This window comes from Plectropomus leopardus, chromosome 10 (genome assembly GCF_026936395.1).
Source record: "Plectropomus leopardus strain MGB_pleo_1.0 chromosome 10, ASM2693639v1, whole genome shotgun sequence".
NCBI classification, from domain to species: Eukaryota; Metazoa; Chordata; class Actinopteri; order Perciformes; family Serranidae; genus Plectropomus; species Plectropomus leopardus.
Genome location: NC_142185.1, coordinates 2,099,430 through 2,125,268, shown reverse-complemented (window position 1 = coordinate 2,125,268; position 25,839 = coordinate 2,099,430). Strand labels below are relative to the sequence as shown.

The window sequence follows — 25,839 nt, the reverse complement described above, 5'->3', positions numbered from 1 at the left end:
CCCCTGGAAAAAGTACAGAATGTACACAAGAGCTGCTGCTGTGCGTGCTGCTGCCGAACAAAGGCTGTACCACACAAAATATACACATTCAGCTCTCCATATGATATTGACAGAAAAAGTACCTGAGTAGAGTAAGTTTGTTTTACTGTAGCTGCCACGCATAACGCTAAAACCACTGAAATAAACCAAATTTATAACGAAAAGTTGGTCACACAATTGCAGAGCCCTCATATCTTTACAGTGCAGCTTCCACATATTCACACAGATATGCCCATTAGTAACCACATGCAAAATAATCACTAACTGTAAAAAATAAACACATTTCTAAGGGACAACACTTGCAGGGCTTTTGTCAGGAAGGGGGCGTTCACTGTCACGTCCATGCCTTACATAAAAGGTGATAGAGAACTGCATGTCCATGCTGCTGTGAGCTGCTGCAGGAGCTCTGACCGCCACACGAGAATCTCATAACCTACACTATCAGTTATCAAAAGGTAACAGCCAACACCAACCTTTGCTCGCTGACAGTTACGTTTACTACATGCTGCTTTTTGTTTCGTTTAGACAAAATTGAGAAGTTTGTTGTAGCTTTGCTGTTGTTTTAATAGCAGCTGTGTTTGCTTGCACGACGCTAATGCAGTGTAATCAACTTCATGTTGCAGATATTTTGATGTCGTTCTTATTGTCTTGATGTTTGGTTGTGATGTTTTTCGTTAGCACAGGCAGGCTGTACGGAAAGATGGCGGCTTCCTTGCTGAGGATAGGACGACTGGGCTGTCTCAAGGTAATACATGTTTAGCGTTAATAGCATCAATGTATGGCCTATTTTTGTGTTACTATTGAAATAAGTCGGTCAGTAAATTATTAATTTTGGACTGAGTTTCTTATTAGTTTGTCTGTGTCGTCTTCGTGGTTACATTAAGCTTAGCCAGAGCGACAATTCCCAAAGATAACCTGTACACCGCTTCATGCCTAATGGCTTTAAACTCGTGTTCCTGCAGTATGAAAACACTAACTAATGAACTTGTGAATTCTAAAACTTGAAGCACAAACTGGAGGCAGTTGTATCTGACTGTCGGTTAGCTCAAAATACGGCTCGGTGCCGCAGGCAGACACACGGTCAGGCCTGGTAGCAGCTGAACATCCTCGCTCAGGAATTTGACTTTTTGCGAGCAATGAGAGTTGACATGTGAAACTGGGCAGGACAAGGTTAGAGAGCACTCACCAGTATACCATTCACTGAAAACTGTCCTTGCATTTAAACCGTATTGGCAGTGGTGGAATGTAACTAAGTACATTTACTCAATTATTGTACATGAGTACAGTTTTTGTACTTTTTTGTACTTTACAGTTTTTGTATAGGTATTTGTACTTTACACTGTAAACATGTAAAAAATAAAAAATAAAAAATCTTGTAAACTGATTGCCTTGAAAAATGTAAGTAAACGCAACTATTACACTGAATGTTTTGTTTGTTATATCTAATTAAGTTTACTCAAATGTAGTTATATGTACTTAAGTATGTGAAGTTGTGATTAAAAAATGACAAGTTTAATTAAATCTGTTTCTAAGTTTTAGCAACTTCAGTTTACCAAGTACACTGTGCTTTATATTTGTATTTTGCAAACTAGTCAGTTTTGTTTGTATTTTTATTAAAAACATTCATAAAACAAAAGTGGCAGATTTGCTAACTTCATCATTGGCAAAATCATTGTTGTCATGATTAAGTGAAGTCAGATTAATTTGATTTACTGAAGTTGCTAACACTCAAAAGAGAATAAGCTCACTCCACTTGTCATTTATAAGTTGCAACAACTTCACAAAATAAGTAAATACAGCTAAATATCAAGTAAACTTAATACTTATGAATGAAAATGTATTTATGACATGTGAAAACAAAATAAACATTAAAAAGTTAAGTCAGTGCCAACAGATAGGCAGAATAAAGGGAAAAAAACATATTCCATAAAGTCCATTTACAAGCACTGACATGCCCGAAAAGGAGTAGGAAGAAGTTTACACTTACTGCTCAGAAATAGTAAACATTAATTGAGACTTATAGTAATATTTTCTTTACTTTTTCAAGGCAATTGTTTTCCAAAATCATTTAAAGTAAGATCAGTTTGTTAGATTTTGGTCATTGATCATTTGTTTTTGATTATTTCTATGTTATTCTACATTATACTTCTACTCCACTCCATTGTGGAGGCAAATAGTGTACTTTCACTCCACTACATTTATTTGATAGCTTAGTTACTTCATAGATTGGGATTATTAATTCAAAATAAAATGAATCAACTCATAAATGATGGTGTATTGATACAAATGAAGCCACTCAGCAGTGGTGGAAGTACAGATATGTTACCAGAAGAATTACTGAGTGAAAGTCTTAAAAGAATGTACTGTACTGTACTTATAGCAAAAATAATAGTATTATAATATGTTACTAAGTCTTGAAAGTAAAAGTACAAGTAAATACTCGGAATAAAAAAGCAAGCAGTCAAAATTTTGAGAGTTGCGAAGTTTATTTCTTCATAACTTTCACCATCTTAAAAGTGGAGCATACATTGCACAAAAAGCGTTTTTTTTCCCCAACTCAAAGGATTTAAAGAAGAAAATCCAGTTTTCCTTCCCTCCCATTCCTTTATTTCTCGCTATTCTTTCCTCCCTTCTTTCTTCCTCCCTTCCTTTCCTATTTTGTAGTGTTGTAACTAAGATGCTAAGGGGAAATGTTTTGGAGTAAAAGTATACATTTTACTTAGGAAATGTAATGGAGGAAAAATGAAAGTTGACAGAAATATAAAGACTCAAGAGAAGTACAGTTAGTCCTACAAAATACTTGAGCACTGTAATAAATCACTTTCACTGTAATGATCTTTATTTTGTTACATTACACCACTGCCACCCAGCAATCAAACTGTCTCCACCTTCACCAGCTGCAACATTTGTGATGAACACATTAATGCATAAATAAATATAATCCAATTATATTTTAATTATTATTTTTAAAACTGACCAATCCTGCATGAGAAGCACTGTGACACTTTAAGTATATTTTGGTGTTTACTTAACTTCAAGTACAAAAGATAAAGATTTGAATTCAGGACTCTTACTTTTATCAGAGTATTTCTATACTGTGGTATTGCTATTTTTACCTTTAGTAAAAGCTCTCAGTACTTTTCCCCACACTGGGTATAGGATATGTTACTTGAAAGAGTTTCTTTTGTGTTAAGACTGGATTTAAGGCTTTTTTTAACCTCCTAAACCCCTCTGATACCAGTGGGGCAGTCAAAACAAACTCATGCTGTGCAGTCAGACACTGTTCAAAGCCTGAGAACTTGTTTTTAAATTCTACTGGAGGCTCCAAATGTTTAAAAACATCACCTGTGTGAGAGGACCTTATAAGGTAAATTTAGCATTCATCTGGTTTAGCATCTTTGTAGCTGAAAATTAGCTTGTTTTGAAACAGGAATTGAGTTTGACTTATTACACAGTTGCATTTCGACGTCCGGTGCAGCTTTGCTTAAATAGTTGTTTGCTCTGTAAGACAGCAACAGTCCCCTGGTGTATTTGATGTATATTGTGATATATATCGACTGATATAAAAAACATTATCGTGATAAGACTTTTTTCCATATCACCAAGCCCTAGCTCCTGTGAATATTTAATACAATTACCACCAAATAAACTGTAACTGTATCAGTCTTTAGATTTAGTATTTTCGTCAAAGCTCAATTGCTGCTCCCTTTTAAGGTAAGTAAATGGCTTAATGTAATGTTTTGTGTGTGCATGTGTTGTCAGTGTTTTCAGGCTGAGAGCTGGAGTACTCTGAGTAGAGCACCTGCAGCTGTGGCCCTTAGCACAAAATCCGGGGGTTCTAAGAAGTCGTCGAAAAAGAATAACTCAGGTAGGTTTCAGAGAGTCCCAGTGACTGTCAAAACATGTGGCTGAGCATTTATCAGCTCTTGAATATAATCGATCTCATCAAGGAAGACAGGCTTCAGTGTAGGTGAAACCTGTAGTTAAGTGAGTTATTTACCATAACAGAACTCTTCCAAACCCTTACAGACTTGGAATATCTGCATTTCTGCAAATTTCCCCTCTTTGGGACTAATAAAGGATTATCAAATCTTACTGTTAATTAGTACTGTAGCACAAAAATACAGTGATTTTGGATGGATGCAATATTCATTCATTGTGCAAAATAAGAAAAATATTTCCGTCTAGGGTTGATGTTCTGAACAAGTTCTCATTGTCAAAAATAAAAAAATCAGTTTGAGATGTTAGCAGAAATCAGCATGTTGAATGATTCCAATATTTCATTTTAAAGCCAACATCTGCACACACCGATATTATCGTGTATCCCCAAAACTGTGTACAGTATGTATAAGCCAAAGACAAAAAGATGTATAAAGAAAAATTGTTGATGGTACCTTTAGTACCTTTTTGGAACTGTTCCCATTTTGATCACCCCATTCCCTGGGGTACCTAGCACATATATGTGGCACTAAAAGGTGGAGCTAGAAACGCTGCAGTCTGTTGATTGGTCAGTAGAGAATCACCGCTCTGTGCTCAGGGCTGAGCTTTAACCACTGTTTATACTGTCACAAGTTTTTCATTCATTAGTAAACTCTAACTATAAAATGAAATGCTGTTTGCAGCCTCTTGCAGCAGCTGTAGACTGAGAAAAATAATGTAATTCACTGGGCCAACTGCTGGCAAGTTTTAAGGTAGAATCTAATCCTGACTCAGAAAAAAAAACTGATGTCTGAGCCTTGTTCCTGTGTTCACTAAACCCCTTCTTTTGCCTGTCAGGGAGTCAATGCACAAATCCACTATTTATAAATATCCAATAGATAAGACTGCAACTGCAGCCTGCTCTTTTTTGTTCTGAAGATGTCAGCGTGCAGCCCCGTTCTGTGGACAATAAATGAGGTGCAGACTTCACTCTGTATCACCGGTAAACAAGGAATACAGCAAGGGACAAAACTCCAGCTTCATATCAGAGTACTGCCTGCAGTGGGAAGACTCCACAGATCTAGGGTCTAGATACATGTTTATAGGTGGCACTTTTAGTTTTAAATGTGCTATACTGAAAGCCTTTGATTGGAAACACAGCTATACAGACATAAAGCAGGCTTACATCCTACCTGGTCTACATTTGTTGCTGTTGTTTTCATTTCACTTTAGGTCTGATGTATCTTTCTGCCTGCCTGATATCACTCAATCTAATACTTTCTTAAACTCGGCTTAAGCTTCTGAAGCTGATTGACTCCGTTTGCATCAGAACTTGCAGCTTTCTTCTCAGAGTCATAACTCAGTCCAGTCTGAACACACAGATGTACTACACATATTGCTGAGTGTCTGATGTTTGGAATTAAGTTAAAATATACTGACCATCAAAGCTATGTAATGTTAAATTTGATTTGATTTAATCTCTACAGTTTTACAGTCTATGCAGTGCAGAAAGGTAGGGTACTTTACCTGCATTTTCACCCGGGCTTTACTTCTGACCCCATACTAGCGTTAGGTATTGTAGTAAGTACTTGATGATAATAATATAATGCAAGTACTGACATATGGAAATAACTGGAAATACCTATCACTTTCGTGACCTAAGAAATCCAACACTTGAAATCAGTGATGTGTTCTTCCTCTCCTGTCATCTGACTGTATGGCTGCATTTCACAACAGTTTTCAAGGTCAGACCCAGATAAAGTTTACTTCACAAAGCGGCACCTGTTGCCAAACAAGTGGTAGTTGCTTATATTATTCAGAAAACCATGGAACAGAAATCAACATTTCCAGTGTAAATTTGGGTTTTAGCTTTTGTGTTTGTTGTTATATTGGTTGGTGCACTGCTGGAGAGAATGTTACAGGAAAGGTCAGGGGTCAGATTCCAACCCTCATGACTTATGTCATGGTAAAAACACATAACATGCAGCAGCTGCTTGATCATGGCTGCAAGGTCAAAGAACAGTTGTGTCAAAGCCTATTTAACCTGTTGCTGCTAGAACCAGCAGCTTTTGCCAGGATTTGGCCTGTGTGGCAGATTTGTGTCTGTGGTTTTGCTTGCCTTGTAGTATGAGATGGAGAAAATTGCTGTTGAACTGATGAACAAAATCGTTCTTTCAGGTCAATCTTGAAAATTTTAAATAATTAAATAAACACATTATATACTTTCTCAGTTGTCTAAAAGATTATATTTCATTGGTACTGGTGTAAGGGAGCAAATAATACACATGCAAAATACAGTATACTGTGGAATTGACCAACAGTCCTTTTAACAGTGTAGTTACTACAAGATCACTTCGCTTTTCTTGCTATCTAACCTAAACTATAGAATCCAGTCTCTGTCTGTCATATCTTAAGAAACTGAGATGCACCAAGGTCTCACCATTTGCACTGCTGGCTCTCCTTCCACAGGTTTTGAAAATTGCTTCATTTACTAACTGTCCCATCAGCTGACCAATGTAAATACATGTAGGTCCTTTTGATTATAGTATACAACATTCATCTCTGAAGCTGTTATGGTCCAGACCACAGTTGTCACCCTGCTCTGTTGAGTGGTCTTGAAGCTTTTCTATAATACATTTGCTGTATCCCTTGAGCTAACCCACAGGCTTGTGAAAACTTTCTTTTTACATTTCTTTATTTTCCTGTACAAAAAAACCCAATCTTCCAGTATAAGTTTGGATTTTCTGTGTAAAATGTGGGTTTACAGTGGACATTCAATCATACATAATATGTTAAAGAAATAATGCATCTTGTCTGCTTGCCCTCCTCCTTTGTCCTAGACAAAGACCAGGCTAAAACATACTTCGATATAGAAAAACTTGTCCAGCACAAGACATATGAGTTCCCCAAGAAAGGAGTTTCTACAGCAGCAGCCTCTGCAGCAGCAGAAGCTGCAGCCAAATCAGCTGCAGAGACCACACCCACTGCTGCTGCACCAGAGGCTGTGGCAGCCACCCCTGTGGTAGAAGCTGCCGCCCCAGCGGTTGAAGCACCTCCAGCTGTTGAAGCAGTCACGGAACCTACCCCGACAATTGAAGCCACACCTGTGGTTGAAGATGTTGCAGATGCTGCACCTGTTGTTGAGGCCGCTGCTGAAGCCGTCGTAGAAGCTGCACCTGTTGTTGAGGCTGTTGCAGAATCTGTCGTTGAGGCTGTTGCTGAAGTAGTTGCTGACGCTGCACCGGTGGTTGAAGCTGTGGCTGAAGTAGTTGCTGACGCTGCACCAGTGGTTGAAGCTGTGGCTGAAGTGGTTGCCGAAGCTGTACCAGTAGCTGAAGTTGTTGTTGAAGCTGCAGCTTCTATAGCTGAAGCTACTGCTTCGGCAGCTGAAGCTCCTGTTGAAACTGCTGCAGCACCAGAGGCTGCAGCTGAAGCCCCTGCTATTGAAGTGGTACCAGCCACTGAAGCTGCTCCAGCAGAACCCCTTGCCGAAGCAGCCCCTGAAGCCCCTGCTGCTGAAGTTCCTATGGAGGCAGCCCCTGATGCCCCTGCTCCTGAAGTTCCTGTGGAAGCAGCCCCTGCTGCAGAAGCTGCACCAGCTGTGGAAGCTGCCCCTGAAGTCACTCCTGCTGAAGCCCCTGTAGAAGTTGCTGCAGAGCCCTTGGCTGAAGCTGCTCCAGAGCCTGTAGCTGTGGAAGCTGCCCCTGTAGAAGCTGCTGCAGAGCCCTTGGTTGAGGATGCCCCAGAGCCTGCAGCTGCTGAAGCTGCCCCTGTCGAAGCTGCTGAAGCTGCCCCTGCTGAAGCAGCAGCTGAAGTTTCTGCCCCTATAGAGAGTACCGAGGAGCTGGTGGACCCTGCTCCAGTCGTAGCTGAAGCTGCAGGAGAGGTGCTGCAGGCGGACGCCCCAGCTGAGCCAGTTGAACCTTATGAGGGTACACACTACAACCTCCCCCTCCCCCACAATCCTTCTCTTTTCCTCTGTGGACCCTGCAGTCTACCAGCAGTCATTTTTATCACTATTTATGAATATACAGTATTCGTTTGTGATAAGTGTAAGGATAAACTGTAAAGATACCTGACATCACAAACACACTTTTTTGTTACACATTTGCACAGGTTGTTCCTAATAGTCAGTTATGTTACTTGACTGATTTTAGCCCCTCAAACAATACCTTCCCTTCTTCATGACACATCCACCAAGCCATGTTACAGCCCTGCCCCTGCTGGGTCATTGTCTTTCATGTAGCTCTAGTTCAACTCATTGTCTAATGTGTGTATGCTGCTCCAGCCATCTTGCATATGATGCACGTCTTAACTGCACAGCATTTGTTTTGGCATGGTTGATTTCTGAACACCTTTTTTTATTAATTTATTTCCCCCAAAGTTGTTGTTTTTCACGTACTAATGTCTGTCTGCTTAGTGCACTCATTTCTTTTTTTAGATTTTTTCCACCTTCCTGCATTAGTCATTGTTCTGTTCTTCCCACCTTTTTATTCACTGCTTTTTTTCTAACCAAAATAACATTTTTTTCTTTGCTTTAAGAGCCTTGGTTTTTCCCCAGTTTTCTTTCCTAAGATGTCCCAACATGGTAGAAATATAACTCTCAGCACTTATCATCTCCCAGTTTTGTGTTGTGGTTTTATAGAGCTGTTCAAAGATAATGTTAAAGGTACTGTTTCCACTGGTGAAGGAGTAGGTTGCAGCTGTCACCTTTTTTTTCCTTATGCCAAACCTCTTTTTTCCTCCTCCGTCCCTTACACTTCTCACACTTATTAGTGGTTCATATGGCAAAAGTAATATGTAATCAGTCCCTACATGTGTGGTCCTGTTTTGTTAATGGATAATGTGTAAATGGAAACTTTCTGTCATGGTAAAAGCACTTGGTGAGATTGCACCCTGGTTGCTGTGTGTGGAGTCAGAGTTAAAAATTTTCAATTGGTTCTTTGGACACTGTTAAATGTATGTTTGAATAGACTGTCGGCAACCTATACTTTGCAGCAGGTCTATTTATCGCCTAGCATGACCTATCACAGCAACCTTTTAACCTGTCTACTGAGCTGACCTTTCACACATTCTTTCCTATCTGACCTCTGTAGATGGCTACTCTGTCCACTACTCCCAGGTGGTGTTATGTGCATGAGGGTTATGGTTAAAACTGGATTGGTTGTTTTTTATTTGTTTAAGCCAAGCCAAATGGACAGATGATATCCCAAAGCATGATCCTGGTTTATGAATACTTTTCTGAGGAGAAATTCATTCAATTTTTTTCTCCCTGTGACTCTCAGCTCAAATGGACCCAATTCAGAAGCTCTTCTTGGACTCCATACGCGAGTACTCCACAAAAAGCAAGTAAGTCTCACCACCCCAAAAAACGGGTTTCAGCTTCTCAGGGCTCTGACTCTGCCATTGGCTTAACTGGGTTTAAAACAGGTTCAGTTCAGGTTTAGGACAAGCAGGGGTTCCGCTAGACAGCAACTAAATGGTTTCTAAAATGTGCAATTGAAGTTCAGTTAATGTTTGTCCCACACAGGTGATTCAGACGAAAGTTGTTAATCTTGTATGTTCTGTATTTGAACTGATTAAAGGAATGGGTTACAACTGTCAGATTTTCGGTTCAACTAATTGTATCAAACCAGTGGAAACTGCTGAGATATACTACATACTACAGAAATTTGTAACATGCATCATCTTTTGATGCACCTAGGTGCATGATCAGTGTTTGTAATCTGGGGTCATTGGGTGTTTTTGGGTCTCAATGATCACACACCCTTGCCAAGGTCACTCACCCACTGTTGATCAAGCCCCAACTTGTGTCCAGGTAGCCCCATCCCACCAATGCTCTCCTGTCCTGAGCCAGTCACCATAAAGCAGCTTCTTCTGCCTCTGTGGTCAACTTGATGACCTTTCAGATACTGGCCCTTGTGATGCCCAGTATGTTGTCGGCCCTGCAGAGGGACTGACCTGCGAACCCTTTGCATCCCACTTCAATGACATCACACATTGCTTGCCAACTGTTGCTTTGGCAATCTTCAACCAGCTGAGCATACTTTTCCCTCTTTCTCTTGTTTGCCTCAGTAATGCGGTCCTCCCAGGGAATGATGAGTTCCAAGAGTGTGACTTACTTGGAGGCTTCTGAAAACAGAATCATGCCTGGCCTTAGGGGTGTTGTGGCAACAGTTTTTGGGAACTTCAGTTGCTTCCCCAAGTCAACTTTCAGCTCTCAGTCTTGTGCTGTTGCTAGCCAGCCAGTGTAGGGATTTTTGCTTTAACACGGGGCAACCCTTGTGGTTAGGTCTCACGTAAGGGTCACCAATTGTTAAAGTAATGCTATCAGAAATAATTAATGATTATTAAAAATAATTAGCACTGGTGCCTCACAGCAATGGGGTCCCTTGTTCAATACCGGGTTGGAACGGGGTTCGTTCCATGGGCGGGGACCCTTCTGTGTGGAGTTTGCATGTTCTCCCTGTGCCTGCGTGGGTTCTTTCTGGGGTCTCTGGCTTCCTCCCACATTCCAAGACATGCAGGTCAGGTTGATTGGTGACTCTAAATAGCCCTTAGGTCTGACTGTGTGGCTCCAGCCCCCCCGCGACCCTTGTGAGGACAAGCGGTTGTGGATAATGAATAAATGAATTAAAATAATTAGTAATTATGTTAATAATGTGACTTAATTTACATTAAATCACCACATGGGGCACCATTTCCAGAAAGGGAAAATGATAGCCGATCAATAAAAACAGTCTTGTACAATACACTAAATGATCAATTTGGAACTCTGGTCAATAATTAAATTAATAATTATAACCAAAATTACCATATTGAAAGTAAGGAGTGAAGGATTTCTGAGCTCTTGACACAGTAGTTGGCGATATGCTCACTTTTGTACAACATTAAGCAGACAGCAAGTATGAAACATTAATTCAACAAGAAAAGCAATGTTAAACAAAACACACGATATATCCTAACTGCTAATACATGTCTGTCAAAACATGTCTCGAATGCGTTCTGTCAGCATTCCATCGATTATGTCTCACATTTCAATCGAGGAAAAGGTTTTTGGGGATTAATATCATTATCGTTTTATCACATAACCCTATTTAGAGTTGAGGACATTTTAATGTTTTGTGTTGCGCATGTCTTGCCCTATCTTTATTTTCAGCTGACCTTGCTGTCAGACAGCCTGGTAGCTGCATCTACATGTGGAAACATAGTGCCCACTGCCCACCCTACAGTCTCCACTGTTAAGCTAAGGTTAGCCTTGTCTGCTCGTCACTGTGCACCAGTCCTGTTGGAAGGGAGCTAAGTTAGCTAGCTGTGCTGCTCATTCATGATGACCACTGGTGTAATGCCTTCCTGGTGGCAGGATGACGTTGCAGTGGAAACATGGTGGCCACACCCTGTACTCTTCCCAGGTTACCCTTGTGAGAAAGCAGTTTTGTTTTGAGCTGCAGAACTCCTTTGCTATAGAGTAGTGAAGTTACAGGCTAAAGATATTTAAACATTGCTTTCTGCAACAGTCCGCTTAAATCGGATTTTTGAACTTTTTGAGGTTTTACTCGTCTTAAAAAAGGCGGTTGCTAACAAGCGACTAAATGGGACTACAGTGTTTGTCGGGGACATTAAACGTCATCACACCGGACATAGAAACTCAGTAAACCCACTTGTCTGCCTTAACAGCTTTACACAGTTGCACTCAAACTTGTAGATTTATCTGTGATATTTTTTGATTGTGTTTTTTACAGTGTTTGTAGTAGTGACGTTTAAGTGGCGCAAACACGTTGTAGTTGGTGTATAGCCTAACAATAGCTTTTTGCTTCTGGCGTGTCATTTACGCTTCAAACCACACAAGTGGTGTTCATCTGTGAAGATTATCATGCTTAACAAAATGTGCAAGTCTCATAAACTCGTTTGTCAGAGAGCTTATTTTTGGTGATAACCGAAAATCCCATTTTAAAAATCCCATAAGGTTTTTGAGGGAACAAGTGCGATGCTTACTTCCTTGGCCTACAAAAATACGTCATCCCTTCACCACTCTATTGTTAGCTATGCTAGCACCAGTAGTCATGCTAACAGAGCCAACAGTATAGTGAGTAGAGTGTTTCCGCATCAGTGCTGCTGCGTTAAGATGGCTGTTATTAGTGGTAATTGCTGATAAGCAGCACTGCTAGCTAGCTTCAACACAACCCAGCTTGTGCTCAGTGTCAAGCGACCAAGGCTAGGTAACCAGTGGAGATTTGAAGGTAAGCAGTGGGCAATATGTCTTGTGCAGTAAAACGAGGAGTAGCAGAATTAACCTTTTACACCAACATACACACGTGGACAAAATTGTTAGTACCCTTCGGTTAATGAAAGAAAAACTCACAATGGTCACAGAAATATATTGAATCTGGCAAAAGTAATAATAAATCAAATGAAATTTAACCAATGAATGTCAGACATTGCTTTTCAACCATGCTTCAACAGAATTATTAAAAAAAATAAACTCATGAAACAGGCCTGGACAAAAATGATGGTACCCCTAGAAAAGACTGAAAATAATGTGACCAAAGGGACACGTTAATCCAAGGTGTGTCCACTAATAAGCATCACAGGTGTCCACAATCTTGTAATCAGTCAGTGGGCCTATATATAGGGCTACAGGTAGTCACTGTGCTGTTTGGTTACATGGTGTGTACCACACTCAACATGGACCAGAGGAAGCAAAGGAAAGAGTTGTCTCAGGCGATTAGAAAGAAAATTATAGACAAGCATGTTAAAGGTATAAGACCATCTCCAAGCAGCATGGTTGAAAAGGAATGTCTGACATTCATTGGTTAAATTTCATAGAATTTTTATTTATTATTACTTTTGCCAGATTCAAGTTATTTCTGTGACAGTTGTAAATTTTTCTTTTCATTAACCGAAGGGTACCAACAATTTTGTCCACGTGTATGTAACCGCGCAAAAATATTTTGTATCATCCCCAGTACTGATGATTCATCGGAAATTGTCATGCCCTTAAAATGCATTCCGTGTGGGAGAAAATGAAATGAGGCTTTGCTGATGCATGTCAATTATCTTTGTCTTCCACCTGCAGGGCCTCTGGGGGGCTAGTTGATGCAGGTTCAGAGTACGAAAAAGCTTTGGCCGAGGAGGTAGCAAAGCTTCAGAGACTCTATGGTGGTGGAGATCTCACATCTTTCCCAGAGTTCAAATTCACAGGTGAGTCAAGTTCATCGACAGTTGGCCAACTCTACCAACTTTTAGCTATGCTGTTAACAGCAGTACTCGGATTGTTGTGTACAGTATAGGGCCGCACCTAACGATTATTTTTTTTATTGATTAACTAACTTATTTTTTTATTGCTCTGTAAATATAACAACAAATTTACCAAAAATAACATTGTAAAATGTTCAATATTTTATCATTTTTCTCAATCATGACAGAGTATATACTGCAGGGCATTATTCCCCAACAAAAAATAGCCAAGTCGTAACTGATAGTCTTTTTTACAGTCTGATATAAAGTCTCTCCAAAATAAAATTAATGCAAGAGCTTGTTCTACTCAAGTAAAAGGAATGTAGTGCAATCTACATTTAGCAATCCAACAGCAATTCAAGTCTTCTTTTAGGTGGAGTAACAAAACAGTTACCCTTAGTTACAGTAACAAACCTCAAATCTAGCAGTCCAACAAAACATCTTACAGTAAAAGGCCCGTTTCACACAGCATGTGTGAGGAGACACGATGCGTCAGCCTCAGTGAACTGCTGCGTGTTTCATGCCTGTGGTGTTCACACATGCAACGTTGTTGAAACGTCGCTGCTATGTCACGGTCCGCAGATATTAGTACTGTATTTCCACATTTATAAGCACAAATTCCACTCATTTATGAAGTTATACAAGCTTCTGCATTGCCAACAACATGGTCCTGTGAATGTTTCAAAATAAAATGACTTGTATTAGCAACTGATAGGATTCTGTCCACAGAGATGCTGTCTGAGGGATTTTGTTTTTAAGGGAAGCAGGGAAGTTGGAGTAAAACAGCCGTCTTTGTATTTCCTCATCTCTGTGACAGAGAGAGACTTTTAAACTGCAGTAAAATATGGTATGGAGTCAATATAATCATCATAACACCGTATTCACGGCCTATTTCTGCTGACAGATGTGCATGTTGCGTTAAAAAAAAAGGCGGGCCACTGTTTCTCTAGATGTGCTGCAGCTGACACGCTTAATAACATGGGCTCTGAAACAAAAAACAACATGCTTGGCGCTGCCTTTTGCCATTTGTGAGCACTAGGGCCATGGTTTGTTAATTCTGTAGCTACATTGTGAAACATGAGAGTAACACAGATAGAAACCACATGCTGAGGATGTGCCTCTGTTCACACGTACTTTTTTCTATTCACATCATTGTGCTAGGATTCATCTCACATTTATCACACAATCCAACATACCACACAGTGTGACACAAATGACAACCGTCATTGAAATAGACTCATCTCACACAGTGCAACATTAAAGGGAAAATTCACTCAAAAATGAAAGTTCAGTCATTACCTACTCACCCTCATGTTGAATAAAGTTGGGTGAGGTTTTATAGTTTACAACACACTGCTGGAGTTTCACATGGGAAAAGGAGCTGCACTCATCTCCCAAACAATAGATGCAAATAGTGACCAGAATTCAAACGTTAAAAAAAAAAACATAATAAAACCATAAAACCACAAAATGTCTCCATACTGTTTGTCCAAAGTAATCCAAGTGTCCTGAGGCCCCGATGTGCCAAGTTGTTTTGAAAAACATAAACCTCAAGCAGTGTGTTGCAGACTATGAAACCTCACCCGTTTTTTGATCAGCATAATCAGCATCTCCTAAGTAATAAAGTCTCTCTCTGCTCCTAAGCTGCCTGAAACAGGCTGTTTAAGTTTCATGGTTTACTTCTGTAACTTAGTTATATCACAGTGTAACAAATGGAACAGAATGTGCATTGAGAGAGTCAGCTGACCAATCGGAGCAGACTGGGGTTCCGGGTGGCAGGACATGCTGAGACAGACGGTTTCAGATAGAGGTGCTGCAGCAGAGGGCAGAATGAGACACATGATGTGTGGTTTTTTTTTTTTTGTTTTTTTTTTTAACATTTAAGCATGTAAACCTATCCTAGTACACCCCCAAAATACAAATATGATCCCAAAGATGAGCATAATAGGGCCTCTTTAATGTTTGGTTCCATTTACCCAGTCAGGCAAGTGAGTCAGAAATCTTTCTGTCCAAAGTCAAATTGTTGTAGCCCCCATACTGCTGTATGGGGGGGTAGAACTTCTGTTATTTGATAATTGCAAATAAAGAAAACAAAGACTAAACTGCTTTTGTTACGGCACTCAAGCCAGTCGCAAGTTGCCTCTGGGGAACCAGAAATACTAGCCTGAGTTGGCAGGTTACTTGCCCTGTGCAAGTGGCGTCTAGCCATGCAGTATGACATGCAACAGCAGGACTGTCTCACAGCCTGATGGCCAGCTTGGTCTATGTCTTTATTTGTCTGATAATTGTGTTAGGATAGCTTATAGCTTCTGTCATTTATTGTGCATATAGAGATGGATTTGTTTTCAATGATGGCCTGAACTGTCTTGTAACGCCATCAGGCCAAAGTTCCCTCTGGTACACAAGAAATATTATCTAAACGGTAGACTGCCAGGACTTCATGCTCCCAAGGGGAAAACCCATTTTTTATTTTAATCTTCTGGTGGTGTTTTACTGTTAATCAACTGTGTGAGGTCTTACTATCTAGAAACTTTGATGAGATTCCAGAAAATGTTAAAGTGAAATATTGTGTGACATTAAGGTTAGCAGAAGTGGCATAAGATGCCTGAAAATGTATATGTCAGTGCATAATCAAATGTACAGTGAGATAATATCTCTGCTTTGTGTTTTTCAGAGCCCAAGTTTGATGAAGTTTCCCAGAAGTGAACATCAGCACTTTGTAATTGAACTTTTCTAACATCGCCTTTTTCCTGTACATCTTTGTGTTGACAGTCTGCTTATTATGTCAAAAGTTACAAACCATTGCCTCTAGCTTTGTATGTGAGAATAAAGCTGTTTCAGTAGCTAGATATTTTCTGGGAGTGGATGCTAAAGCATTAGATTTACACTTTGGCAGACAGTGAACTTGGAGCTGTGAAATAAGCTTTTATGTAGGTTGATCCATGGCTGAGCTGAATGTGAATAAAGGATATTCCAGGTCATATTGTTGTCTGCATTCTGCCTTTCTTTTTTGTCATTATTGTAATTTAATTGTTATTTACGACATCTATTGCACGTCTGTCCGTTGTGAAAGAGGGATCCCTCCTCAGCTGCTCTTCTGAGGTTTCTTAGAGGGTTGTTTTGGGGGAGTTTGGGGTGTTGATTGTCGAATAAGGGAAAATATCAAGAAAATTATATTTATGTAAGTATTACAATTGTGTATTTAAAATAGGGTTACAGAAAAAAATCTTGTTAAGTAGCTCATTGCCCTCTTTCCACGTTTTTGAATGAAATCAAAGCATTTTACTCAGGTTTCAAAGGGTTAAATCACCGTTTCCCCTCTCTCTGGTGGCGGGTTTGAAATGAACTCGTCTTCACCATGTCCACATGCCTACATGATAAACTGTGATTAGCTGATTAGATAGCCTGAGCGTTTTAGTTGCCACTGAAACTACTGAAGGTAAGACGGTGACTGTGGGTGGGGGGTAGGATTTATTTAAAAAAAAAAAAAAAAAAATCAGATGAATTGTACCCACTGAGCTAAACCTCTGTCGTGGTACAATGAGACATAATGCTTTATAAACTGTAGCTCACAGAAGTGTTTGTGTGGGTTTATATATGTTAAAGTGTAAAAGTAACATATTGTTCTCTGTTAAAGGACGGATTGACTATTGTTTTGTAGTAAATGAATCTAAGTGTAGCTCTGAAGGCCTGTTTCTGCTTAGTTGGCCCGATTGGTAATTCACTAACGTTAAACTTTCCCTACAGTTAAATACTACTGTAATTTAAGTAGCTAATATCAATCCTGTTGTATTTTAATATTGCACTGTGTAGCCTCGAGTAAAGTAAACCCTTAACGTGGATCTCCTACAGCTTTACATTTCTTGTGCTCATCGTCGGGAATTTAAGTGGATGAAGTTTGCCATCTAGTGGATGTAAGCCTTTATAGTACGCATTACGATGCCGTTTGGTAAAATACTGTGTATATACAGTATATATTTAAGATGGTACCTTACGAGGCGTTAGGTTATCACCACAGTCGCCTTCACTTAGTCTAGATGAACTTTAAGGACACTACATAAAAACTCAATAATGCACGTGTGAGACACTTTTTACATGTAGAATGGAAATTAGACAAAGACCAATGGGGAGGGGGCAAGTTAGGGTTAAAGAACATTAAAAAGGTGCAGGTATATTTTTTTGTTACTTCTCTGTATCTGTTAATGTCTTTATCATAATAGTAGTGCTGTATCACATGGTGCATACATTTATTTCTTTATTTTATTTGTTAAGTGAATGTCAGATATGTATTTCATTTATTATTATGTCCTGCTTGTTGTTGTTATTGTTTATTTAAGCTGTCTTTCATTGTCCTGATATTTATGTGTTGTGAAACTGACAGCATTGGTTGATTTATACCTGCAATTTGCATTAAAAAGAAATAAAAACTTGTTTAAAAAAAAAAGATTATCCAAAAGAAATTACAATTAGAATCAGACCAGATACCTCACTCTCCCTTTTTCACCAAAAGCAAAAGAAAGTCATTTTAAGATGATAAATGATATTTACCTGTGCAATGAGTTTCTAAGACAAAGATTTGACAGCTGTGTTTTTTGACTCTGAGACTGAAACCTTCGTACCTTTATTTTTTGCATGTAATTATGTAATTTGGGAATTGTTTCAAAATTGGATTTTAGAAAAGACCCTTAAGCTCCCAAATTTGAATAAAATGATATTAAATTTGGTGCTCTAATGGTGGATAAAAACAGGTATTCGATGTACAGTAGCTTTATTATCATCTAAACAATTTATGCACAGGTACGTATTTATTAATGCCAGACCACCTTTCCTAGTCTTTGTGAATACGTTTAAGGAAGCACTCAAATGTTTAAAAACCAAGCAAGCCTTACATATTCACAAAACACTCATATATTATTTTCCGAATAGACCTCAGACTCTTTTGTATGTATTTTTTTCATTTTATTTTATTGTTAATTAATTTATTTTGATTTATTTTTTATAAGAGTTCTAGGTTTAGTCTGCAAATTGTTCTGTTTATGAATGAACATGATGTAATGGCCACAAGTTGTTTCTGAATAAAGATTTGTTAAAATTTTTTTAAAAAAGCAATTTGTAATTGTTTATTGCAGAGACCCCTGAAATATTATTTATCGTTTGACTAAGTGTTTACGATGACATCTTATGAAACCCTTAGGGATTGTTTGGTGCATTGTCCACATTTTTCATTCCTCCGTTTTTATAGAATTTTGGTTGTGTTCATGCACATGGAATACACTTTGGCAAGATTGTGTATTTTGGTTTAATCTTGGAATTTCCTGCTCAGCTCCTACAATAAGTCTAAAATACACTGTGGAAACTAAATTAAGTGCAAAAAATACATAACTGAAACACTTTCAAACTGCAAGTTTTGATCCCACAGACGTCAAAGCATAAAAACATGCATTGTATTATTTCTGGGTGTCAGTCTTGGCTTTTATGTTGGAATTTGTCACTTTGACAATGTTGCTGTTAATCATTGACATATCCCAGGCTATGGTAATAAAAAAAATATTGAATATATATCTCTATGTATTTTTTTCATCCCCAAAACATGTTGGCGTCATGACAAATACATGGCTTTTATAGGATTAATATTTCTTAAAATTAATATGAATGAATATTTGATATTCATGATTAGAGCTGATGGTGGTTAAAAAAATAACAGCTACAAGATTAAAAAACTAAAATTAAAGTAGAAAATCAAATTAATGTTAGATAGAACTGACAGAGACATTTTCGGTTTTGCTCACAGTATCTTTTTGGAACCGTTGTGGCTCCCTCGCAGTTTCCGGCCGGAGCATAATACTGGAAACACGAAATGGCGACCTCCTTGCTGCGGTTAGGGCGACTTGGTTCCCTGAAGGTAAAAACTGTTAAATTACCTCCTAAACCTCCGACGTGTGGTCTGTTGGGATAAAACACACAGACAATGATCCGCGTGCAGTTTATCTGAGGCAGTGGAGGGGAAAGTTAGCTCCGTGCGGGTGTCACCTTCGTACTGACCCCGGGACGGTTCCTCTGGATTCCGCCAGCGGGGAAAAAGGGCAGATGGGAGCTAGTTTTTTTTTTTGTTTTTTTTTTTACCTGAGCGTCACCCGACTAAGCTCTGAGCTACTACCAATAACCACAACTATCTTATTCAGATTTCCAACATAACACTTTCCAATTTAATTCATAAAGCCAAACCTTCCGGTTGGAAGAGAGCACTTCCGCACTTGACCACGGAGTGAGCTGCGAGCTAACTTCACTAAAACAAACCTTCAACCGCACATGAGCGCGCGACCAGAACCGGAGGCTTTTAATTATCTTTATGTAACGAATGTATATTCATTATTTGAAATGATTATTGAATTTGTATCCCACTATATTTGTGTATTATCATTTGCGGGACTGTGCAGTGTGCAGAAATCGTATAAGAGCAAAGGTAACCCTTTGAAACCCGGAGCCGCATCACTTTTCTTGTGCTGCACTCAGACGCCTTTCACGAGTATTTCAGCCTCTATATTTGGTGCGATGTCTTTCAGAAACAAAAAAGGCAATGAGAAGCTTCGTAAGAAACGTCCAGCAAATTGTAAGAAATAATTTAAGAATAATGCTACTTCGTAATTTTGTTCCTTGAAATTTCATTTCAAACTACTGTACTACAAACTCCATTTCTCCTGCTGTGCTGTAAATAATGTATAAGCTTGTACAATGAAAACTTGCCTTTTGCACCCACCACATTGCACACGTGTAAATATATATATATATCGCATATGTAGGGATATACATCAAGTCTTATATTTTTTAATTTCTAATGCTCTGTAATTTAATTCTGTGTATTTTTTTTTTTAAAAAATCATGCTCTATTTTCTCTCGTATACTTCTTTGCACTGTGGGCAGGAAGAGAACATATTTTCAGTTCCTGTATGTATAACATACTTGGCAGAATTGATAACAAAGCTGACTTTGATTTAAAGATAATATTTTTAAATAGCTAGGGAAAGTTGGGTCCTTTTCCAAAAGCATTCCAGACTGTAAGGGCTCAACCTTCAGGTGCAGCTAACCAGGCTTCGCTGCACACTGTTCACTCATGAAGCACAGACTCTAGATGTGGCTCTCAGCTCATACTATGTCTAGCACACTGACAGTGACTGGAGGGGAATCAGTTTATACATTACCATATGTGTTTATTTGGATCAATGACACTGATGACAGCTACTGTTGATATATACCTACCTATGCTTTTGTTTCTTTATTTCTTTATTTTTCTTTCTTTATTTTCTTGTTTGTTTGTTTGTTTCTTTCTTTCTTTCTCTTCCTTTTTTCATTTTACAAATTTTCAGGTCAATTATTTTTTCTTAATTTTCATGTAATTTCTTCTTTCATACCTTCTACCTATGTTTTAGAAAGAAGTCATACCAATATGCTCAGGTTTCAAAGCATAAACCTGTAACAAATACACTCAGCTTTGCTTGTTGTTGCAGTGCTTTATGGTATGATGACATTATGTCAACATATTGGATTATTGCCATTATCAGAAAATGAATTGGTTATCATATTAGTTGTACCTGTAATACGGTGAATCATATGATATGGCACACCTCCACTTAATAAATCTGAATCCCACCCCTCTTGTGCAGTGTCTCCAGTCGGGCAGCTGGGGCCTCCTGAGGAGTCGCTCAGCTGCTTCATTCTGCACGCAGGCTGAAGAGCCCCCAAAGCCAGCCAAAAAGACAAAGCCTGCGAGCAAGAGTAAGGCTGTTTTACTCTGTTCACTTTGTAAAGTTTGAAATGTAGGGTTTAAAGTTTTCTGGCTGATTGCTTCTGTATATTAATGTTTTTTAATTTTCTCTTTTTTTTCTGCAGCGTCAGACACTATATATATATTTATATGGTTAATGGTTTAGTTCTGCTGATTTAAAACTCAACATGCAACAGACTTTTTTTTACCGTGCAGGAAATGCCATAAAGTCTAAAATTTTCTCTTCCAGTCACTGATTCCATCCAGAATAATACACTGTTAAAATTAATTTGTGTTGCTGTTTGTGAATACAAATACTGTACATTATTAAGGTAAACAGTAAGTTTATGTGTTTTGATAAATGATTAATGTGTTGTGGGAATTCTATTTTTCTGTTTGAAAAATTCCAGGAAAGCAAAAATGGGTGCAAGATGAAGTTTTTGGGAACTTTGACATTATTTAACCACTCTTGTCCCATTTACTGTTCTCCTCAGCAGCAGAGGTTCCAGATGAGAGAGCAGCTTTACTAGCCTACAAGACAGCAATTATCTTCCCAGTTAAAGTTTCAGAGCCTGCAGTTTTCTCAACACAGCCTCCATGTGGAGCTGAGCCGGTGGCCAGCCCCACTGCCCCCGCAGAAACACTCGCAGCTGCAGTAGCCGTCACTGCTGCCAGCGAGGCAGCTGCAGCCAAGCCAGAGGTAGCCAAGGCCCCAGCTGCTGAGCCAGGTGTTGCACAGGTTATCATCGACACAGCTCCACCTGCAGTTGACGTAGCTCCCCCAGCTGCTGAGCCCCTGGCTGAAACCTCAGCACTAGAAGACCCTCCAGTTGCAGCCTCTGCCACAGACAATGCGGTTCCACCTGCTGCAGCCTCCTCAAGTGATCAGGCAGCTGACGGATCATCCTCCTCATCGTCCAGCGACTCAGACTCAGACTCGGACTCAGACTCTGAGGATGAGTCCAAGACCTCGACAGAGGTGTCAGAATCCTCTGTGAAAGAAGAAGTCCAGGAGGTCACATCAGAGGTGAAGGAAGACACTAATGAAGTTAAAAAGGAGGTTCTGCCAGAATCTGAAGCTCTTGCTGCCTCTCCTGCTGCCTCTCCTGCTGAGGCCATACACATGGCTACTCCAGCAGCAGCGGCAGCAGCCACCTTGGAGGCACCAAGTGTTACCTCTGAGGAGTTAGTAGACCCCGCTCCTGAGATCTGCGCTGTCAGCAAAGCCAGTGTGACCAGCCCAGAAATTTCAGCTGAAGCTGCAGTGGAACTCGCTCCAGAAGTAATAGAAGACGCTGCACCTCCTGCCATCCCCAGTGCCCAGGTAGAACCTGCAGCTGAAGCTGTGACCGAAGCTGCTACTCCAGAACAAGCTCAGTCTGACACTCCTGTAGAAAGCACAGACCCTGCCACTGCTGAAGCTGTCCCAGTAGAAACTGCTGCAGAGCCTGAACAAGCTGCTACAGAGCCAGAGGTTGAAGCTGCTCCCACTGAGGCTGCTGCCGAGCCTGTAGAAGCTGAAGCGGCTGCTGAGACTGCAGCTGAAGTTTCTGCACCAATGGAAAGCACAGAGGAGCTGGTGGACACTGCTCCAGTGGTAGCTGAAGCTGTTGTGGAGCCTGCAGAAGCTGAAGCTCTCCCCGCTGAAGCGGCTGCAGAGCCTGTAGAGGCTGAAGCTCTCCCCTCTGAAGCGGCTGCAGAGCCTGTAGAGGCTGAAGCTCTCTCCGCTGAAGTGGCTGCCGAGGCCGCAGCTGAAGTCTCTGCCCCTGTGGAGAGCAGCGAGGAGCTGGTGGACCCTGCTCCAGTGGTAGCTGAAGCTGCAGGAGAGGAGCTGCAGGCGGAGGCCCCAGTTGAACCATCTGAGGGTACACATCACACCACCCTATATCTCCAAATTCTCCCTCTCCCTTTCCTCTCTGTGGATCTTTGAGAATTCTGTGTACTGTTAAAATGTTTACCAGGTTTTATCTCCCGCACATTTAGTAGTTGTTAACAGCTTTTAAAATATCATCACCAGATTCTTTGAAACAGCCTGTTGTTTTGCGTCTGTTCCATCACTGTGACATCTAACCTCCCATCACTGCCTTGGTTTTCAGTTTGCTTCTTTGCATGGGGTGAAGTACTTAAACCATGCTTGTAGGGCTTATTGGTGCATCTCTTTTTCTCTGCACTTTCTGCATTTTCCTTTTTCTGGACCATTTCCTTTGCTTGCCTTCTGCTTATTCATGTTTAGTCACACGTGTCTTTGACCCATTCACACAACTATGTCATTGCTGTCGATGCAGGAGCTGTTGCGTGTTGCATACACAGACACTAATTCTGCTCATGTTTCTGTTTTCTCACCCTCTTTATTTTAAAGACCCCCTCACTCAGCTTCTCCACGGTTGCCAAATCCAATCCATTCACTTCAGAATATTCCTCTAATGTTTGACTCTTTTTGATATATTCTTTCTTGTCATTTATAATGTCTCTGTTTGTATGAAATATGGCTTCCAGGTTTTCTAAGTTAATGTTAAGGTTACAGCTAATAATGCCATTGTTTCTATGCATTGTGCCGGGTAATGTTATTGCTAACAGTAATGTTAGAGTGCACAAACTGATTTACAGAGAAGACGTGTCCCTGACAGCAGCTGGACGAGGACAAGCTGGGAGTGGAGTCAGCCGAAGGGTTTCAGGAAGCAGGATGACACAGTTGCCTATATTTTTGAGAAATCATTGGATCATAGTCGTGATATGAGGACTGTATATCCAAGTGATTTGCAGTTTACCATTGAAACATTGCTGGAACTACAACCCTTTTTTACACTTTTTACATGACCAACTGTGTAATTCTGCTCCATGACACAACACCCTCACCTTGGTCATTAGTTTCACCACTTTTTCATTTCCTTCTTTATTTAAACTTCTTAAATCTGTTCTTCACCCAAAAGCTTTTGGAATTAGCATGGTGTCAATTAATGATGAAATGCAAATGTCTTAAATGTATTTCTTTGTGATTGTGGATGTATAGGATTTTTCTTCCTGTTGTTAATAACCTTGCTGTCGCATCTTGCTCACGGGGTTTCCAGACAGATTTAGATGTAAATGTAAATGAAAGAACATTATGCACTTATTAACCAGAAGCATCAAAGCCTAGTTTCCAGCACACTGATTTTGACTTTTTGCCCTTTTAAAAATTTCATGTGTGCCTCTGCCAGTAGCGTTATTTCCCCTTGTGCAGGCTGTCTGCACTGCCACTAAGCACGCTGACTTTCACATTCTTTCCCTTCACAAACATGATCCTTGAGGCTTTTCACACCAGTGTGTCTCCACACTGTAGGGGGTCATGTGGCCTACCATCATAGGAAATGCCCCACCATAAACCACCTTTGTCAGCACGTGTGAAGATGTAAATGTGCTCTCCCTTCAAAAATCTTTTAAAATATTTACAAAGCAAGCCACATTTTTGTTCTCATTTGAGAGCTTATCAGACATGCCTTGATCAAGTCTTAACCCTATGAAACCTGGAGAAATATCAGTTTTCTTGTGCTGTTTTCTGTCACCTTCACAAACTGTTTGAATCGTTGAAACCTGAGCAAATTGGTTTCAAACATGGAAAAAAAAGGAATGACCAACTTTGTAAGAGATGTCCCACACGTTGCAAGAAATAAGTAAAAGGTGACAAGTAAACAACCTAAAAAATTTTTTTTAAAAGAGGGAGGATAATAATAATAATAATTTGAAAATTATGTTATAATAATAAAATATATAAAATGCATCTATCTATATATACTTCCTTGTTTGTCTTTAGGTCTTTTCAAACATATCTTCAGGTAATTTTTTGTAACTTTTTTCACTTTTTTTTTTGGCAAATATTTGGGCCACATCTTGTTAAGTTGCTCTTTACTTCCTTCCTGTATGTGTTTTTTTTGTTTTTTTTTTTTTTTTAATGAATCAAACCAATTTGCTCATGATGCAAAGGGTTAATTACAGCTTTTGTTGCCTGAGTCCAAAACAGTGAGAAAGACACAGGATCAGAGCCAGTATCTCATTTGGCTAACCTTGTGCTATTTCAGTGTGAATGCATGAACAGTAGGATTATTTGTACACATGCCTTTGTACCAGATTCAGCTCTCTCACATGCCTTTTTGTTTCTTCCCCTCCTCTTGCAGAGGCTGCAGCAGTGGCACCTCCAGAGCCTGAAGAGCCTTTTGACAACAGCACTTATAAAAACTTACAGCACCACGGCTACAACCCCTACACATTTGCAGACCTGGATGTAGAAATGGCCAAGTTTCGTCTCCCGCAGCCGTCCTCCCTCAGACACTAGAGGAGCAGGCCTGCCTGCAAACCTTTCTACTGCTTCAAGATGATGGTGATGGTGTTCCCCTTCTGTGATGATCATCCCCTTACCTGTATGATCCGCATGACATTCTGCTGTTAAAATGTTATATTATTAAAGTACACAAGTGAGAAATGAAGTCTTTTTTGCCTGGTGTGATTCTGTTTTGTCTCATATAAAGGAATAGACATAAAAAAGGAATAGGCAAAGATCAAACGCTTCTTTTATGCTGTTTTTCTGCCTTAGGGGGTCATTTGAATAGAGCTGAGTGTGCATGTGGTTTATCTGTTTCTATTTTAATTATTACAATTTTCACTCCCTCAGCCTGCCTGCTTGCACATAATGTCCTAATTATCCGAGCTATATGCGTTCTTTTAGCAGTAAACAATCGGCATCTGCAGTGCTGTTTTTGTATTAGTGTGTATATGATGAGAGAATATGCATAAAGGAGTGTAAAGCCGGAGATACACATAGAAATGTGTTGTGTAAACGGGGGCAGTGAATAGCGTTTGCCAAGCAAAAAACCCAGGAGGGCACAGAGGGACAGGCAGCAGGACGTCAT

The 25,839-nt window shown here is 39.8% G+C and overlaps 2 protein-coding genes across 7 annotated transcripts; both read left to right on the top strand.

Annotated features, from left to right (window-relative positions):
* Positions 1 to 338: 338 nt before the first annotated feature.
* LOC121948886 (uncharacterized) lies at positions 339 to 16,175 on the top strand. Of its 2 annotated transcripts, none has more exons than XM_042494416.2 (7): positions 339 to 494; positions 718 to 784; positions 3,802 to 3,907; positions 6,798 to 7,889; positions 9,243 to 9,306; positions 13,034 to 13,158; positions 15,869 to 16,175. In XM_042494416.2, exons 2-7 carry the CDS (start codon positions 740 to 742, stop codon positions 15,898 to 15,900), a joined length of 1,464 nt encoding a protein of 487 aa, XP_042350350.2. In that variant the 5' UTR covers positions 339 to 494; positions 718 to 739; the 3' UTR covers positions 15,901 to 16,175. The 2 variants fall into 2 exon arrangements, with proteins under 2 accessions (XP_042350350.2, XP_042350351.2); XM_042494417.2 differs by having other exon boundaries at positions 399 to 494; positions 723 to 784.
* A 2,790-nt stretch (positions 16,176 to 18,965) lies between these two features.
* ndufv3 (NADH:ubiquinone oxidoreductase subunit V3) lies at positions 18,966 to 25,416 on the top strand. Of its 5 annotated transcripts, none has more exons than XM_088082836.1 (5): positions 19,431 to 19,657; positions 19,758 to 19,804; positions 20,856 to 20,967; positions 21,451 to 22,821; positions 25,108 to 25,416. In XM_088082836.1, the coding sequence occupies exons 1-5, from the start codon at positions 19,504 to 19,506 to the stop codon at positions 25,263 to 25,265; spliced, it is 1,842 nt and encodes a 613-aa protein (XP_087938962.1). In that variant the 5' UTR covers positions 19,431 to 19,503; the 3' UTR covers positions 25,266 to 25,416. The 5 variants fall into 5 exon arrangements, with proteins under 5 accessions (XP_042350588.2, XP_087938965.1, XP_087938962.1 ...); XM_088082837.1 differs by having other exon boundaries at positions 19,432 to 19,657; positions 21,454 to 22,821; XM_088082838.1 differs by having other exon boundaries at positions 19,433 to 19,657; positions 19,730 to 19,804.
* Positions 25,417 to 25,839: the final 423 nt, after the last annotated feature.